Source organism: Tasmannia lanceolata, unplaced genomic scaffold (genome assembly GCF_043159265.1).
Source record: "Tasmannia lanceolata isolate RefF3 unplaced genomic scaffold, GAP_Taslan_0.1 ptg000012l, whole genome shotgun sequence".
Lineage (NCBI taxonomy): Eukaryota > Viridiplantae > Streptophyta > Magnoliopsida > Canellales > Winteraceae > Tasmannia > Tasmannia lanceolata.
The window spans coordinates 27,123,086-27,143,173 of record NW_027518689.1 but is presented as its reverse complement, the minus strand read 5'-3'; the positions used below and the strand labels follow the sequence as shown (position 1 = coordinate 27,143,173).

The 20,088-nt window shown below is 38.6% G+C and overlaps 2 protein-coding genes across 2 annotated transcripts; both read left to right on the top strand.

Annotated features, from left to right (window-relative positions):
* Positions 1–362: 362 nt before the first annotated feature.
* On the top strand, positions 363–10,056 carry LOC143887773 (phospholipase A1-Igamma1, chloroplastic-like). Its single transcript, XM_077391948.1, has 2 exons — positions 363–1,693; positions 9,912–10,056. Exons 1-2 carry the CDS (start codon positions 387–389, stop codon positions 10,033–10,035), a joined length of 1,431 nt encoding a protein of 476 aa, XP_077248063.1. The 5' UTR covers positions 363–386; the 3' UTR covers positions 10,036–10,056.
* A 70-nt stretch (positions 10,057–10,126) lies between these two features.
* On the top strand, positions 10,127–19,762 carry LOC143888685 (small ribosomal subunit protein uS5w-like). Its single transcript, XM_077393115.1, has 5 exons — positions 10,127–10,237; positions 11,265–11,316; positions 11,586–11,653; positions 14,158–14,484; positions 19,359–19,762. Exons 1-5 carry the CDS (start codon positions 10,127–10,129, stop codon positions 19,515–19,517), a joined length of 717 nt encoding a protein of 238 aa, XP_077249230.1. The 3' UTR covers positions 19,518–19,762.
* Positions 19,763–20,088: the final 326 nt, after the last annotated feature.

The window sequence follows — 20,088 nt, the reverse complement described above, 5'->3', positions numbered from 1 at the left end:
TTCACTCTCCCTTCATTACGCATGCACTCCCCTTATAACTTGATTTGACGTGAAAAATGGGCAACTTTAACGCTTTTTGACGTCAAATCACGTTATAAGGGGGACGCATGCTTAATGCAGTGGGGTGAAAATATGATCGCTCGTATGAGCTAAAGGGAGAACAAATATGACGGAAGTGAGAATCGTACGCTGACATGGATGCGCAGAAGGATAGTTTGGCACGAACCTGACAGGTCAATAAGTTGAAAATCGAATCTGATTGGTTATTTCAGAATCTTTTTGAATTTAAGTAGTTATTTTTTCATGCATATATACCCGTCCTTCCCTTAGTAACGCAACACACTTATTTCTTACACCTTCAACCCTTCAACAACCAGAAAGAGTTCATGGCTATTCCTCTCTCTCTGACAGCTCTTCTTCCCTTTCACCCAAATAGCTTGAAAACTTCCCGATCGGAAAACCCACTTCCAACACCATTTTACGGTAAAACACTACGATATCTAAGTTCCAAGTTTGGATCAATCCGAGCAAGAACACCCTTACAAGTAAATCAGGGGGGCTCACCTAAGATCGATGAATCACTATCGTCCATCATCACAGAGCTTGAAAGAGAGAAAGGAGAACAGGAAGAAGGAGAGATAGAGAAACAAGCCAATAAGAAATTGGCCGATTGCTGGCGCGAGATCCACGGTCAAGATAATTGGTCTGGCTTGCTTGATCCAATGGATCCCCTCCTTCGAGCTGAGCTCATACGCTACGGGGAGATGGCACAAGCATGCTATGATGCATTCGACTTCGATCCCTTCTCCAAGTACTGCGGTGGTTGCAAATACATCCGTCGGAAATTCTTCGAGCCCCTCGGCTTGGCCGACCATGACTACAAGGTCACTAGATTTCTCTACGCCACTTCCACCAACAATCTCCTTAACTTCTTCAAGATATCACGCAGGACCCACAACTGGAGCGATCACGCCAATTGGATTGGGTACATCGCTGTGTCCAGTGATGCCATGACGAAACGCCTCGGTCGCCGAGACATCACGATTGCATGGAGAGGGACGGTGACGGAACTCGAATGGATCGAGAACTTGACGGATCTTCTGATCCCAATCGCCCCGGAGATAAATTGCTGCCACGATCCAATGGTCAAGGTTGAACGGGGGTTCCTCAATCTCTATACCAGCAAGAAGGAGGATTACCGATTTTGCAAGTACTCTGTGAGGGAGCAGATCCTAGACGAAGTAAGCGATCTGGTACGCCAATACTCCAACGAGGAATTGAGCATATCAGTGACCGGGCACAGTCTGGGGAGCGCGCTCGCAATGTTGAGTGCGTATGATATAGCGGAGACGGGTCTTAATGTTGTGTCCGATGGGTGCAACATACCTGTCTCTGTGTTTTCCTTCTCAGGGCCGAGGGTCGGCAACAGAAGGTTTAAGAAAAGGATTGAGGGGTTAGGAGTGAAGGTTTTGAGGGTGGTGAACGTTCATGACATGGTGCCCAATGTGCCCGGGATACTTGTAAACGAGAACATGCCGTTGTTCGTTCGATGGTTGTTGGATTGGTTGCCTTGGAGCTATCGTCATGTGGGAGTGAAGCTTGAACTCGATCACAAGCACTCCCCTTTCTTGAGAGACACCGTAGATCCCACGTGCTTACATAACTTGGAGGCACACTTGCATTTGCTTGATGGGTGAGACTTTTCTTTCTTCTCTGACACTTGTTTTTTACACCTACTTGTCTTGATTTTTGGTACTCCTCTCCCTTGTTTTAGACTGAAACCTAGTCCCTATTTACTAGCATCTATCTGATTTAGAAGAGTTGAACTTGCATCGGTGTCTCAGTTTCAACTCAAACATGGGTTTGATTCCCACTCCATGTTCTGAGAAATATTTACGTCTACAAAGAGAAAAAACGAAGTCCTTGTCTAAATAACTGTGATGAGAAAGCACACTGTAATCATAAATAAACTAGAGGGCCCGGGTGGTGGGGGAAGAAGACTAGGGAGGGAATGTACCACCTCATAAAGTAATGAGAGGTGGCAATATAAAAAGGGAAGAGATATATTCACCCCTTTTTTTACTTGGGACAGCCTCTCTAGTATATGTATGATCGAAAACTACCATTTTACACTAGAAGGGAATGTCCCAAGTAAATAAAAAGGGCGAATACATCATTTTCCTTATAAAAGAGAAGGCAGATTGAACCCTTTTGTTTATGTTAGCCCCCTTTCAGTGGTTGTACCACTAGGGACAAATGACTACCATCTGCAATGGGGATGTCCAGGCCATGGTGGCCATTGCCTGTGGCTTGCATTTGAACCAGACCCCGCAAGTGGTCTCGTCCACGTGCCTGCATGCGCAGGTAAGTGGCTGTTTTGGCCCTGGTGTTGACCGCCCTTAACTCACTTCCCCCTTTTTTCAGTAGGTAAGCGGGGATCGAACTTGCGTCCTCAAGGTTGAGAAACAAAGCCTCAGCCATTGCTCAATTTCTTTTAGCACCTCTCTACATGTTACTAGATGTTAGGGTTGTCTAATTAAAGTGACTTTTGTACGTTTGAAGATCCAAAATGAATCATGGATCCTCCAAGTGAGGCATAAGTAGGGCCTATATAGTATGTGTTGGGAACCGGGTAGAACTCGCCTTTAAAAGCTAGCCTTTAAGGGGAGGGTGCCCATTCCCTTGTAAGTGCATCCACATCCCTTCACTTTACCGATGTGGGATCTTTGCTTTCACTTGGAACCCCCCAACAATCTCCCCCGCCATGTGGAAGCTACATGGACAATCTCTCTCCTCCACTGGGTGCAACGTGGGAACTACGAGATCTTCCCCGAGGGATTATTCCGTCCTCGGAGGTATACCTGGGTTACTGAGATCTTCCTCGAGGGATATTTCCATCCTCAGAGGCACAGCGGGGTTACGATACCACTTGTTGGGACCCAGGTAGAACTCGCCCTTAAAAGCTAGTCTTTAAGGGGAGGGTGCCCATTCCCTGATAAGCCCACCCACATCCCTTCACTTTACCGATGTAGGATCTTTGCTTTTATGTGTAAACCCCCAACAATATGTAGTATTGGTAGGGGTTTTATTATATTGCATTGGGATTTATAGAATAGGTGAGGAGTTTTTATATGATGCCCAACCGTGAGATTTACAAGGGCTAGGTGGTTTGCCATAGGTGAGATCTTTTTCTTTTTTTTTATATCATTTTGAAAAAAAATGTAAGATTTCACTATTGGATTGGTTGAGATCTTACTGTCGGATCATATCGGTGGTAGCCTTATTATATTTCATTGGGATTGTTAGAATATGTGAAATCTTTTTTTTTTTTTTTTTGTATCGTTTTAAAAAAAAATCTCACTATTGGATTGGATTGAGATCATATTGGTGGTAGATTGGTTAGATAGCGTAACTTAAATAGATTAGGAAACTAGGTTGAATCAGGATTGGTTTCTTGCATAATAACCTAGATTTCATTCAATGTTTATTCATCACAGGGGTCACACCCCACGGGAGCATTCGTTGAGATCAGGACTGCCTTAGTAGAGCGTGACCTCATCACAATAAATGAGACCCACCAGCTATGATTTGGATTGTGGATCTGATAGGCCTTATGGTGGATACCCAAGTGTTTGAAGATCATGTCAATTAGATGATCATATTGTCCAATTAAATACATAATTTTAATATTTGAAATATATACCTATTGGTCATTAAGAATTATAATGTTCCTAGATTTACCTATTAGTCCAAAAAAATATTTCTAATAAGTTCCTAGTGCTATTTACCTTAACATATATTATTAGATTCTAAACCATTTTTTACAAAAATTGGCCATTGAGTAACCCTTGAAGCATTGTTTTTTACGCTAATCTTATTTATACCCTTAAATATTTTTTTGGAGAATTTCAAATTAAAGAAGGTTCAGATCTAAATATGGTGCGGAAAGTCCCGAATCGATATGAATGGAATATGCATTTGGAACTTGTTTTTCCTTGCCTATATCATTGGGAGTCAGGGTGGGGATATGAGCAAGCACAAACAAGTTGTTCAATTGAGTTCATCCAAAGACTTTAGGTCAAGCAGAGGTATCACTATGTAACAGGTGGGGCGAGTGTTTCATTACATCCTCTGGAGAACTAAACTTCTTTTTGGCAAAAACTAAAAAAATCTTGATTTCATAAATGAATGAAGGGCATTTTTGCTCAACAAAAATTTCGTGTAGCATTTACGTACTTTCTAAAAATATTTTTCATAGAGTTTAACATTTTGGCCCCTTCACAATTCTCATTGACTATTTGGGAAAAACTTTGAATATTTTGGATTTATAGACAAAAAAATCTTTTAAATATAATGGGTGTGTGCCCTCTTATCATTTTCCTTAAAAATGAGTAATATAAAGGAAAATTATTGGAGGACACCACAATAAGGGTGCAAGGAGCCCAACATGTGGGCTTGACTACTTGTGAGCATAGTACTTCTCGAAGATTAATTAAATGTCTTTTAAAATTTTGGCAAATTGTCTCGTAAATTATGTTTTTCGAAGTAGAAATTTCTAACCAATATTTATATTGTAAATGAAAATAGGTACCATGGGAAGGGCCAGGAATTTGTTCTTGCTAGTCGAAGGGACCCTGCACTGGTTAATAAAGCTTGCGATTTCTTGCAGGATGACTACCTTGTCCCCCCGTATTGGAGGCAAGATGAGAACAAGGGGATGGTGAGGAACCATGAAGGGTGGTGGATACAGCCCGAAAGGCAGAGGTTCGATAATTAATCATCCTCCACACATACATAATCATCTTCAGCAAATAGGTTCAAACAAGTAGAGGGTGACTCTCTCTCTCTCTCTCTCTCTCTCTCTCTATATATATATATATATATATATATCTATATATATATATATATATATATATATATATATATATATGTCTTGTGAATGTAAAACTTGTTGTATGGAAATTAGGGGAATTTCGGATTATATCTTTGTTGAAGATGAATCTGATGACAATATTGTAGTATGCAAAATCTGATAACAATGTAGTAATGGATCTATAAAATAAAATAGTAATCAAATGATGGTGAGAGAAACTTATCGATGAGTTGATGCATGAATCTTAATTCACTGTCCTTGAGACAAGTATCACCCCCACGTATGACGAATCATGGTGCTGATTGGGTCTTCTAGCATACGTCTCTAGGATTCAACAACTCCACTCTAGGGAGTGTGCATTCACGCTACCGAGAAGCAAGCACGCTTATGCAGCCTTGATCAAAGAAAAAAAATAATATGTGAATGTTAGTGGGGTTAGTTAGATTGTGGTTATTAATTATGTGGTTATGGGTTTAAGGTTGTGGATGTTAGTTATTTCCTATGTGTTATGTAAGTGGGTTAGTGGGGTAGTGATGTAAAACTATACCTTTATGCTTGTATTTAAGTTTGTATTTCAATGGAATGAAAAAAAAAAGAGAATTCTACAACAAAGGAAACTTTGTAGGAGAGTCATGGTTCCTCTCAATTTGAGCCATTAGGAGGTCCGGTTGCCTTGAATCAACCTCCCTTCCCTTCTCTTTCTATTTTCTCTTTGTTTATTTCCGTTATGGCAGATTAGGCACGTAACAAATTGGTATCAGTGCCGTCGATCTTGCGCCATGGCTGCCGCCTTCAGAGTTTTGGTAGTCCATACGTGAAGATATGCAGGAGATCAAGGAATTGGTTTTGAAAATGAAGGAAGATCATCGACGATTTGCGGAGGGCTTGGAGAAAATCAGCAAGGCGATCAAAGAAATCCGTGAAGATGAAAAGTTCAATCATAACAATGTCGATCTTTTAGTGAAGAAAAATATGAGAATTGATGGTAATGAAGGTGATTCAGTTGAACGCATTGTCAAGGACCATCTTGATTTTGCTGACCCATTTGGTCGTTTCATCGGTTCAATTCATGTTTCAATTTTGAACCCAACAAATTTTGAATGTAGAGTTCAAGAGATCGCGACCATTAAGATATGGGACCCCGGTGGATTAAAGTGTTTAATTCAATAATTCAACCTTGAGGGCAAGGTCGTTTCTAAGGGGGGAGGAATGATATGTGCATGTTAGTGGGGTTAGTTAGATTGTGCTTATTAATTATGTGGTTATGGGTTTAAGGTTGTGGATGTTAGTTATTTCCTATGTGTTATGTAAGTGGGTCAGTGGGGTAGTGATGTAAAACTACCTCTATGCTTGTATTTAAGTTTGTATTTCAATGGAATGAAAAAAAAAAAAATTCTACAACAAAGGAAACTTTGTAGGAGAGTCATGGTTCCTCTCAATTTGAGCCATTAGGAGGTCCGGTTGCCTCGAACCAACCTCCCTTCCCTTCTCTTTCTATTTTCTCTTTGTTTATTTCCGTTACGGCCGATTAGGCACATAACAAATTGGTATCAGAGCCGTCGATCTTGCGCCATGACTGCGCCTTCAGAGTTTTACGAGTCCATACGTGAAGATCTACAAGAGATCAAGGCATTGGTTTTGAAAATGATGGAAGATCATCAACTATTTGAGAAGGGCTTGGAGAAAATCAGCAAGGCGATCGAAGAAATCCGTGAAGATGAAAAGTTCAATCGTGACAATGTTGATCTTTTAGTGAAGAAAAATATGAGAATTGATGGTGATGAAGGTGATTCAGTTGAACGCATTGTCAAGGACCATCTTCATTTTGTTGACCCATTTGGTCATTTCATCAGTTCAATTCGTGTTTCAATTTTGATCCCAACTAATTTTGAATGTAGTATTCAAGAGATCACGACCATTAAGATATGGGACCCCGGTGGATTAAAGTGTTTAATTCATTAATTCAACCTTGAGGGCAAGGTCGTTTCTAAGGGGGAGGAATGATATGTGCATGTTAGTGGGGTTAGTTAGATTGTGGTTATTAATTATATGGTTATGGGCTTAAGGTTGTGGATGTTAGGTATTTCCTACGTGTTATGTAAGTGGGTTAGTGGGGTAGTGATGTAAAACTACCTTTATGCTTGTATTTAAGTTTGTATTTCAATGGAATGGAAAAAAAAAAAGAATTCTACAGCAAAGGAAACTTTGTATGAGAGCCATGGTTCCTCTCAATTTGAGCCATTAGGAGGTCCGGTTGCCTCGAATCAACCTCCCTTCCCTTCTCTTTCCATTTTCTCTTGCTTTATTTCCGTCACGGCTGATTAGGCACGTGACAAAAAATGACTCAAAATCTTGTCAAAACAATAAGAACCAGAAAGTTGAAGATCAGGAAAGAATGCAAAGAGAAATATTTTTGTTTGTATCTCTCTCCCAAAAACGTCTCCTTAAAAAGACTCTTAATAGACGCATCTTTAATTAAAGGACATGGTAGTAAACGTTTAGAACGTTGTCCAACGGGAAGAAAGCTATAGCCGGGCGTAATGGGTGGTTACAGACCAAAACGATGTAAATTAATGTCTCTTATAATTTTAAAGTTATTCACTAATAACGACAAAGTTATACACCAAGAACGGCAAAGTTATTCACCAAGAACGATGAAGTTATTCGCAATAATTTCGAAGTTTAAGAGAGAATTTACATGGGCAGTAACGAAAACAAAAATAAAAATAGAGGAGAAGAGAAAAGGCTTTGAGCCACACGAGTGGCCGGTCGAGCCGGGCAGTGCGTGTGTGTATGGTATAGCCAAAAGCCCACCGGGTCTACTCCGCCACTCATGCACATAAGCCTTCCTTTTCATCTTCTCATTTACAAAGCAAGAGATGTGAAAAACAATATATACCCATGAACCTTTCCTCCACTTTCTAGTGTGGGACTAAATGTCTCCACAAAGCACAAAGGGAATGGAAGGAAATTCAAACTTTGCTTTGAAAAGACCACAAAAGCTTAAAGTGCACGAGCTAAAAGACAAAAGATACATGAAGACAAATTAGGTAATTATTATGATTTTGAATTATAATTAGACTTTCTCCTTTCATAAAAGGAAAAGTAAACAAAACTCTTGTACTTTTTTTTTCTTTAATAGAAATTGTAGAACTATATTTTATTAATTTAATTAAAAGGAAATTCCTATCCTAACACTAAAAAAAGGAAAATGATACCATAACACTGTTATGGTTGAACCAAACATTTGCTCGAGTGTAAGGAGGTACCTTTGTGGTGAAATATTGATCATTACTACATTGTAAACGATACCAAGCTAGAATGTTGAAGGTGTCCCAAACAGTTGACCTAAGATTACCATTTTGGCCTAATTAGATAGAGCTGTATTTGTTTTTCTACTAAAAATAAAGATATTCTTGTCATAAAAATGGTCATTAATGCATTGTTGGGTACGTGGCTTATCAGGGAACGCTGTTCGAAGCTGCCCGACCTAGATGTTTTGATACGTACCCTATGGTGTATGTGCTATAGTTGCAAAGTAGTTATTAGGTAGTTATTTATGTAGGGTTGTGGATGCTATTTTATTATGTGTCATGTTAGTGAGTTAGTGGGCTGTTGATGTGGCACTCTCTTTGTGCATATATTTAAGTTTATGTATTTCAATGAAAGGAGAAGAAGAGAAATTTACAAGAAGCAAAGGAGACTTTGTTTTGAAGAGTCACGGTTCCTCTCGAATCGAGCCACTAGGAGGTCCGGTTGCCTCGAATTGGCTGATTAGGCACATAACAAGTGGTATCAAAGCCTAGGGATGGATCAATGTGTGGAGAAGCTAGAGCAAGATGTGGGTTCTCTCATAACCGGACAACAAAATATAATTAATAGACTCACAGAGCTGTTTGACAAGCTATCTACTCAAGAGGTGGGAGAGAATTCTCAAGTTCAAATGATAGGCAATGGTGGAAAATCGGGAACTAATGGTGGATCCCAACACAATGGTCCTCGTCAGTCCTACGTACCTAAGCTAGTGAAGTTGGATTTTCCTCGTTTCAATGGTGGAGAAGATACTACGAGTTGGTTGTGTCAGACTGAATAGTTTGTTCATTTTCATGAGACACCCGAAGAAGAAAGAGTGGCCTTGGCGTCCTTCCATCTTGAGGGAGATTCTCAGTTGTGGTACCAGCTGCTCAAACAAGAGAAGGGTACGGTTTCATGGCAGGAATTTCAAGATGGTCTCCACTCTAGGTATGGTCCCACTCAGTTCCATGTTTTCCTTAGTGAACTAACCAAGCTTCAACAGATTGGATCCGTTCGTGACTATCAAACACAATTTGAGAAAATTTTAGCAAAAGTGGGTCACCTCCCACAAAATAGACAAGTAAGCTGCTTTGTTAGTGGGTTGAAGGATAGCATTAAAGCAGATGTGTTGGCTACCAGGCCATCTACCTTATCAGCTGCTATTGGGTTGGCCTGCCTGTACGAGGCCCGTGATTTATCATAGCGCGCCGCTCCAACGTCAGACACGGCGAACCCCATAACAACCTGCAGTGATCCTAGGCTTCCAGTTCAACGGATGTCACCCACTGAGTTGCAAGAGAGACGGAATCAATGATTGTGCTATAACTGTAACGAGAAGTTTATCCCGGGGCATCGATGTAAGAAGCTATTTTTAATAGAAGCCTCTTATGAAGAAGAAGATGGTGACAAGCAGTTTCCAAACTACGCCCTGGAGGACAAGGGCAAAAGTTAGGGGCGAGGAATGTTACGTGGATGAGATATTTTCTCCCACTAACCAAGCAGTTGTAGTTAGTGGTGTTGGTTGTTAATATGTTAGTAGGTGTTTTTATTTTAGTGGACTCTATGTCATGGGTAGTGGTAGAGAGTAGAGGGTCAGGTTGTTACTGAGATCCTTATCTCATGCTTTCCTTTGATGGATTTTGTATTTAAAGGGGATTCAGTAAATGAATAAGATATCTTTGACAAAAAATTAAAACACGTTGTTGTGTTATCCAGAGGATTGGGTTCCCTCGATGAAGCCCAGATTCATATCTTTTCTATCTGTATATTCTCTCTTTAGTTGCAAATCCATCTACACCTTTTCTTCTCTCTTGTATTTCCTTCTTGTGGTGGCAAAAATAGGGAAGAATACGGCCAAAGTGGTATAAGAGCCGTTGATCTTGCGCCATGGCTGCACCTTCAGAGTTCTAGGAATCGATATGTGAAGATTTGCAGGAAATTAAAGCATTGATTTTGAAAATGAAGGAAGGACAACAACGATTTGCGGAGGGCCTGGAAGAAATCAGCAAAGCAATTAAGGAAATTCGAAAAGATGAAGAAAATCTTAATTTTGAAGATGTTGATGTTCCGGTAGAATGTTAGCCATGTCAGTGACATGCATCGACCATATTGGTGATTTGTATCGACCATATCGGCAATACACATATGAATCAAGTGATCCAAATTCGCATGGTCCAATAAAAAGGACAATACACAATGTTTCGATCATGGTTTTGTCTCTGCTTCTATTTTTAATAATTTTTGGCATATTTAACTCAACTAAAAATTATTATTTGATAATTGTAACATGATTTATTATATTTTCACTGTGTTAGTGAAGTACCGGTTGCTTGCAAGTCAAGTTTTTTTTTTTTTTGTTTTTTTTGTTTTTTGGTTACCACTTGAACTCTAAGGGTAGACAATTGTACTAGCAGGTCACATAGTTAAAAACAGTTGAAATGAAAAAGAACAGTTAAACAAAGAAGAAAAAGTCTACACATATAGATCTAGGTCAAATTTTTTAAAACATCAAACATAAAAGAAACACATTTATCCGATAAATTAAAAAAAAATATGAAAAAATGCAAACACATTTATCGAATAAATTAAAAAATATGAAAAAAATGCAAAAAAGTATAAAAAGCATATGTTAAATAAAATAATAAATAATAAATAAAATGAAGAGAAAAACAAAACCATGCATACCTGGAAAGATGTAGCCTAATAGATGTTTTAAACAAAAATGCATTACATGTAAGTCTGTCATTGAAAGACGGAATTTTTTTATTTTTTATTTTTTGAATCTTAAACCAAAACCTTTTTTTTTTTTTTTTTTTGAAAGACAGAATATTACAAAGACAAAACAATATATAAACCAGTAAAAACATGAAGACTGCAACATAATGCCCAAATCTCCTCATACCTTGTTGTAAACATGCATATCCAATGAGTCATGTGTGTTTTTGATGTATTACAATTAATCCATAAAAAAATTGAAGAAATGAGGATTTAACCTAGACCAGAAAATTCCAGGTTTTTTAAATAGGCGTCAATTCATCAATTCAAGCTTTAGATATTGTTTTTCATGGTTAAATGTAGTATATGTACTTTGTTTTAGGTCATACGACCAAAACTCAAGAAAGACCCTTGCAAAAATGACAAAACAAAAGGTGAAAATGAGGTTTGAGGTATTCACCTAAACATGACAAGATATGGACTCTGCTACGGCCCCATAACGGCTGATAAAATCCATATTGACCGATACAGATATGACTGATACGTGGCCGATACACCTGGATTTTTTAAACACTGATAAGGGATGTCCGTAGCAGTCAATATTTCATATCATGAGTATATTGTATGAGAAAGATTCGTCAAATGTATCCTCTGGTATTGACATAGCTTGTTTTCTAGTTACTTCATTTGCACATGATTTCAGAAAGCATTGTTGCATTATTTCCTTCTATTGAGTCCATGAAAGACATAAAAGACGTTGTGGCCAACAAGGTATTTATTTGTTATTAAAATAACTAAGGTTTATTCAACGAACACTAGATGCTAAGATTCATCAAACATTGTCAATTCAGATTGACTGGAGTCCCTGAAAATAATGCCATCTCTTTCCATATTGCTTTCCCTGATTTACTCGGTGCCTGGTCCAAGTTACATGGTGAACTTGGTACAGGTGTGGCTTCTTGGTTCCCAATTCACTAGTAGTGAATGTACTTGGTAGGATGGAGCAGGCTTAGCTCGTTATCAAAATTTTTGCATCTAGTAACTCTTATTAATTACTATGAAATTTTCGTATTTACAGGTTTCATATCATTTCTATAACAACTTTTACATTTTAGGGTATTTATAAATTTAATTTGTGTTTTAGAGTTATATTCGCTTAGCACTAAAATATTTTATACATCAGGTAAAGGAAAAGTTGAAAAAAAAGAAAAGGAAATGTGTATCTAAATAATACAAGGTTAAGTGAATAGTAAAACTCAAAAGTTAAAAAATAACTTCAAATTCATAAACTGTGCAAGGCAATACAAGCACCGGAATGCCCAAATTAAAAATAAATTCTGAAGGACAATCAGAATAAAAAAAAAATGTAAAACTCACAATGCCAAGATTTGTGTATCAAGCCAGACCATACCCCCCAGTGGCGTGTGGTTTACTGGGTCGAGATTCAATAGCTTTTTAACTGATCATGCAACCCCAAGTCATCCAATAAGCACCCAAATCTAATAAGCATGTGGCAAATTTGTGGCAAATTCGTCAAGCCACCAATCTTATCATTCGCTCTTTAGCTGTTGCGTCATGGAACAATGTAACATTCTGGGATTCTGATCATAAGGATCCTAGCAGGCCCACTTAGAACAGATTCTGATTCTTAGATGGGGATATGTGATCCATGAAGTGAGAATCCACCATCAACGGACCCTCCCCACAAAATAAAAAAATTGATTGGAGTGCAAGAAAGGAAGTAATCATTACTTGATCTCATTGCAACTTAACCGCATCAAATCCAGTTTAATTCTTGTACCCATGAGAAACCAAGAGGAAGACTATCTTGATGACCTCTGCTGTCGAGGTTAAAATGCAGAGGCTTTCCACGTCAATGAGGTTGTGTGAATTCAATTGAGCGGATGACATTGCTGAAAAAGCTACCAACATCTTAAATTCAAGAATATATGAAGAGAAAACAAAGAAACATTTCATGCATACGTCACCCAACTGCTCTTGTTGCAGGTATACGGTTCTACATGTCCAGAAAAAAAGTAGTGGGAGCTGATATTGTTGACTTTTTATGTGAAAAGAAGTCTTTTTGTAATTCAAACTTACAATGGGGTGTTTTTAGTAATTTTATGTATGCTTTTGGGCTTCCCTCCAAAAAGACTAAAGTCATGAGAAAACTTTAGTCCTAGATGGGAAGTGTGAGAGGATGAGAGTGGCCATATATATACTTTCACTCTCTTAACCTTGTAAATGAGCAAGAGGTTATGGGGATCCTACGCGCACGGATCGCTCACTTGGATCCGGTGGGCTTTTGATCTTACCACACACGCGCGCCGCCCGGCCCGGTGCGGCCGGCCTCGCGCGTGGACCTAATGCTTTTCTTTTTCTATTATTTATTTTTCCTTTTAACGGTCAAGAATTTATTTATTTTGTTTTAATTCTTTTTTTACCGTTTGAGATTCCTTAATCGTGGTTTAGTGACCGTTTGGAAAACGTCTCTCACGCACTAAAAGAGTGAGACGTTTCATCATAACGGATCGATTACCTTTCTATATAAATTGGTTTTAGAGAAAACAGAAGATCATCCTTGACGAATTCTTCTTCAGCTCTTTCTCTTCTCTGGCTTTCTCTCTGGTTTTCTCACTACAACAAATGTGACATTTAGGAGCGGACATTTAGGAGCGGTCATAAAATCCGCCACCAATTGTTGATTCGCCAGCGGTCTAGACTGCTGTTGAATGTCCCTCGAAGGACTAAACTCGGCAGCGGTCATGACCGCTACTAAACATGAAATATGACCGCTCGTATATACTAGCAAGGTGGGCGCGAAAATTTTCTCCGTCCCGCGCGAGTATTTTCTCCGTCCCCGTTACTGTTTTGCCCCATTTCTTTCGAGGAGGTTTCATCTCTTCTCCCTTCCCAGCATCAGCCGAACCACCCAAACCGATTTTCCCCTGTTAAATCCCTACTAAACCCTCTTCTTCATTTTCTTCTTCCTCTAAAATTCCATCCATCTCTACGCCCCTCAAACCCACCTCAGCCAATACTCCTTCCCCACCGACCACCTCATTCTTACCACTACCAAACCCTCTTCTATCTCCTAAACTCATTTTCCCCATCATCGCTCCACCATCTTCTTCTTCATCTTCTACCTCAAACCCATCTCAGCCAACACCCATCAACGTCACAGCCACCCAACCCTAACCTCCTTAAACCCTTCTTCCTCATTTTCTCCGGCAAGGCATTGCCGGATTCCGACCAATTTCCACTCCCCACGTCAGATCTACTATTTCTGCCCATCTCCTTCAACCACCATCCATCCCCCATTTTGTCTTATCTGCTCCACCCGTGGTTGGATTATTTTGGCTAAGCTTTCGGTAATTCCGGTTAGGAGAGGTTATTGGGGGAATAAGATTGGGAAACCTCATACTGTTCCTTGTAAGGTTACTGGGAAATGTGGGTCTGTTACTGTGAGGATGGTGCCTGCTCCGCGTGGGGCTGGGATTGTTGCTGCTAGGGTTCCTAAGAAGGTTTTGCAGTTTGCTGGGATTGAGGATGTGTTTACGTCTTCTCGTGAATCGACTAAGACTCTGGGGAATTTCGTGACGGTTTGGATTTTGTTGGGTTTATACTTTTTTGTTTTTAAGATGGGGTGGTAATTGGGTTGTTGTGATAGTACTTGTTTTTTTTTTGAATGTGTGGTGCTTTGATTGTTGATTTGATTTTAAGTTGTTATTGTTGGGATTAAATTTGGATTGATTGGTGGTGTTCTGATTGGGTGGAAATTGTTGTTGGGTTTGTGGTTTTATTGGATGATATTGGGGATTGTTAGTTGCTGGGTTCTGGAATTATTAGATTTTTGTAGTTCTGATTTTTGGGATTAGTTATCGTTTTCTTTCTTGTTCTTTTTTTAAAAGATTTTGCTTGTTTCTTCCATTTGTTTTTTGCTGCTCTGTTTTATTCTGTTTTTGTTCTTAATATATTCATGGTTTGGTTGATATTAGTTGTTGATTGTTCTTGGTATTGTTATTGTTGAGTTAGAGTTTATTTTAGAGTGGAGCTTTGTGCTGCTATGCTATTTTATGATTTGATTTACTTTTCGGGTGAAATGGAGATCCCAATTATTCTGTGTAGTGAAGCCGTGAAGGATGGTTTTGTGGGTCCTCTCTCATCATTATGTTGTTAAGTCTTAGCTTGGTTATTAACTTTTGTTGTGCTACTCTACCATCTCTGTTGAGTAATATTATAACTTATTAACCATCAGTAGTTTTTAAGCCAATTGAAGTCTTTGAGTTTCATTTGAGTGTCTGCGGTAGTTAATGATACATTGGATTGTTGTTTTTACTTTTTTAAAAACATGGAACATAGTTAAGTTGTTTTGTAGGTTTCTCTACTTTGTGACTTGTTTAGTTGGCTTGTTGAATTCCACAAGCTTTCTTCTCGTTGGAAGTTTCCCCTTCTAGGCAACGTACATATTTTAATATCAAGGACTTGACATGAAAATTTTGGAAGAGGATTTAGTGCGTGTAAAAGCGGTTCAGAAATAAGGTGTCAAGGCATTACATTTTGTCTTTGACAACTTACTGGTTCTCTTATGCTTGCCATGTTGTATGGTTCTTTAGGCTAAGATTATCTCCTATTTTGTAACTTGTCTTTTGCTTTCTATTCTTTACTCTGCCTCTATTAAGTGCCAAATAACGTCTCAAGTGGTTGATTGTGATTGTCTTTGCTATGTATCTTCCACACAAAAAGCGAATGTGTGTGATGATGCACTTTCAAAAAAGCAAAAAAAACCCTTATTTTATGAAAAATGACCAAAGGGCCCTTATGTCATAAAAATGACCAAAATCCCCTCATCTTATAGAAAATAACTAAAATACTCTATCTCATGGAAAATAGCACACCTATTTGCGACCGTGACCACTAGGTCACAATGGAACAACCTTACCGTTGCGCTAAGGCTCGCCCTCTGCAAAGCGGGTGTAAGGCTGCGTACATCTAGCCCTCCCTAGACCCTGCAATGGCGGGAGCCTCGTGTACTTGGCCACCCTTTTATTGGTCCCTGCCATAGATTGACCCACGATATTTTTTATTTGGACCTACGCCATTGTTTATTTGGACTCGCAACTTAGCCCACAAACTTTTTGGGACAATAGTAAAAATTGGAATGAAAAATACTCTTATTTTAAAACTCCAATATCTGATTTCTTTACAACTAATCCTTTTTAGTGGGTCTCACAACATTTATTTATTTGGACCCTCAATTGGGTCCCCACAAACTTCCTATAGTAATGGTAAAAAATTAGAATGTAAAACTTTAAAACCCAGATTACTTAACATCCCTAGTGAGGTCCCTACTCGAAGAGTCCTAGGCATTCTTAGAGTGACCCACAATGCCGCAATCCACAAGACTTCATTAGAGTGACCAACAATCCGGGAAATCTTTTGGCATTTTAAAATCCCCGCGACTAACCCTCCCTAAAGGATCTTCCTAGGAAGACTCTTTCACGTGCATCCCAAAACGGGAGGGCTTTTCTTCACAAATGAGAGATTTTCATCTTGGGCTGCTTGGAGGAGTGAAATCTTCTTCTTGGAGGATAGATTTTGACGACTTATTCTTTTCTTTTGTAAGCCCTTCTAGAAGAGTAACTCCTTTAGTCGGAAAAGATTTTGACTCCATTTTTGTAAGGAGTCCTCTCGGAAGAGGAATTCCCTTGAGTCAGAGATGTTGATTTTGTAAGGTATATTCTGAGGAAGATTCTTTCACGGACCCTTGCTTTTCTTCCCGGATGAGAGAAATTTTCGTTGCGGAGATAAAAACTTCTTTCCCTTTCCTTGAGTCTTACAAAGAGAGCTCTCAAGGAATATCTTTTTCTCGCTGAGGGAAACCTTCTTAATGTGTCTCCTGGAAGAGACTCAAAATGATCCACTTCTTCTCAGAGGAAGTCTCCAAGAGCAAAGGAATATAATTAGTTAAAAATCTTTCTCACTTTTCTCTCTTATTCTCTTCTTATCCTTAGCATAGCTCTTTTTTTCTCCAAATGATTCGATCCCCCTTCCAAAATGATCGCCTCCAATTTATAGAGTTCATCTTGGGGCGGTTAGCAACTACCACCACACCCTTTACTTTTATTCCCATGTTCTCAACTTTTTCATTCATGGGGACCTCGTCCTGTTTATAGAATTTCCTATTGCATTGTGTACTACATTTTTGAATTGATAAATCAATAGTTCAATTTGATTTTATTATGTCCTTTTCTGCCTGACAACTTCTGTTAGTGTATCTTTGAAATTAATGGTTAGTCTTTATATATGTCATGCCACTATATATAATATGTCTCAATGCTTATTGACAGTTGAGTTCTGATGATATTCCATCTTCAGTCCTCAACATTATCATAAGCTAAAGCGATGCTTACGCTGCCTTGTCCTGCGTCTCTTCCTTTTCCTTGGGGGAAGGGCCAAATGACTTGGTTGCGGACATTAGGAAAGGGCATTGATCCTATAACTCAAATGGTTAGGGCTTTATGTACAACCTCAAAGTCGCAGCTCACTGGTTCATGTTTTAGACCGATTTAATTGGGGATCTTTGTATCATACATTGTTGTGGGCTGTACTCGTCATGCACTATATTTTTTTTTTTGAAGAAAGATAACATTTATTAAATAAAAGATGATTACCAGTGCGCTTCATGGGGTAGAGACTGCCCCATATACAAGGCAGCTCTAGTAGCTCCCAATTTGGCAAGGCAATCAGCCAAATCGTTGGAGAGAAAAATAGAAATCACCATGCATACAAAAATCTCTAATCTCATCCAATAGATTGGCTAATCTCCATGGACCGACATTAATCCCTATGTCCCAGAACACAATGTCTTTATGCTTATTGATGGTCGAGTTCTAATGAGATTCCATCTTCAGTCCCCAACATTTTCATAAGCTAAAGCCATGTTTATGCTGTCTTTGTCTTGCATCTCTTCATTCTCTTTAGTGATTGAGCCAAATGAATTGGCTTGCTGACCATTATTATAGACATTTGCGTCTACCTCAACTGGCTGAGGTTCTCTGCCCAACATTGAAGCCACACATGTCATATGTTTAGGACAAATTTGGGTATTTGATTTGGAATTTGTTAGTCACTAGTTATATGGTTCTGTAGCATCTTAGGATTATGTAGATCAAAAGGAAACAAAAGCTAAAACATAAGCTTTTTAGGTACAACCTATGTATGATGTACGATTGTAAGTGATGTATGAAAAAAATTCTTTCATACTATTGAATTATATATATTCCACAATGTCATAGGTGCTATGTTGATCATTGGAAGAGAGAGAGAGAGAGAGAGAGAGAGAGAGAGAGGGGGGGGGGGGGGGGATATTTCAACCCCCGTTTCTAGCCACTCTCCTTGTTGACTTCTTGTTTTTGCTTACAAGTGGCATCCCATTTAGTGGCCCATGAACTGTTAGAGACAAAAGATTAAGAACATGAAAGTAGGTGTGTGTCAGTCTGTTGGAGTCTCTCTCTACACTTACACAGTACCCAACCAATACCAGCAAAGTGAGTTCTGGTTCTTTTGAAGGCCACTAGCAAATAGCTACAGCCTCTGTCCTTGGATTTAAAGGAAAATTTCATCTTGACTGATTTAAATCCATACCCATGCCTCTATAAAAGTTGATTTTAATCCAAAACCATACCTTTGTAAAAAATATTTTAATCGTTCAAAAGAATGCAGAATAAATCCTTTCTAAACATTCACAGGATCTTAGACGTGTTCTCAAATTGGAGGGAGCAAATCATCAAGCTTGGCCAACAAAATTGCAAACAGCTGCTCTCCTACTTGCTGCTGAATGGTTTTTTATGGTTAATGGAATGGCTAATTGTAGGGGTGGAAATATCATCCCCATATGACACACACACACACACACACACACTAAACACCATGCTATGATATGTTCTGCATTTTATATATGATTGCACAGTGCTTGATTACCTTCCATGTTGAGTCTTTTTGTTGTGATACAGCTCAAATATTGAGGTCTGTTGATGCTATTAATTCGTTGATTAACTTCGTTCCATGCCTGTTAGAGAATATGAATTGAAGTTATTGCTTTAATTCCCAACTCATGACCCATGAAGACACAGTAGACAAATACTTGTATGGATGTACGCCATTCTGAGCAAATAACGTAGAAACGTATATTAAGAAAGCACAATAAGATTGTATGCCTGGATGTTGATTAATAGTCCTAATTGCTCTAGTAAGTTACTGTAATTGCTCTAGTAAGTTAATCTAATTGCTCTAGTAAGTTAGTCCACTGGCTTGGTGATTAAACAAGCTGTGCCCAGTGTCCCATTTGTATATATCTGCAATAGAAGTTTGATATTTTATTATGGGATCCCTTTATTATTTGTTTCTGTTATTGCTTTATCAGTACTTTTTTTTTAATTTCTTGTTCACTATTTGAAAATTCATTCGTGTGCAGGCAACATTTGACTGCCTGTTGAAGACATACGGTTTCCTTACACCAGATTTCTGGAGGGAAACACGCTTTACAAAATTCCCTTTCCAGGAATATACAGATCTGTTAGCGAAGCCTACAAAGGCCATCATCCTGGAGGACGTTGAGAAGTTAGAAGCTTAAGGTTAATGAGGAGAATTTGAGTTTAGTTTTGTTCTTGGTTGGTGCTGCCTTAGGGAAGAAGTATCTTTTTCTGGTTCAAGGACTTGAATCTTTTCTTATTGTGAAAGAGTTTTGTTTGATTTTATTATGTCCTTTTTACCCTCATGGGGCTATGTTCTGTTAGCATGCCTTACTTTATCCAATTCCAGAAAGTGGTGTCAACTTTTACCCTTGATTAAACTAGCCTTTGATTGTTTACTGTGTTAGGTTTGGTGTTGTTTTTTCTCTATTATTTTCTTATGTTTTTTTATACTGAAATGCTAAAATGATGGTAGCTGTTAGGCTTGTTCCTAATGGGCACTATGTTACGGTCATGGTTTTAAATTTTGGCCGAAAACCGAAATTTTTTATTTCGGTCAAGACTGAAACCGAAATCGGGTATACCTGAAACGCTTCTTTTTTTTTTCAGCCGAAATTCAAGGAAATTCTGCCCAAAAATCTCTATTGATTGTTCTAAGGATAAGAAGAGAATAATTGATATTAGTTGTTGATTGTTCTTGGTATTGTTATTGTTGAGTTAGAGTTTATTTTA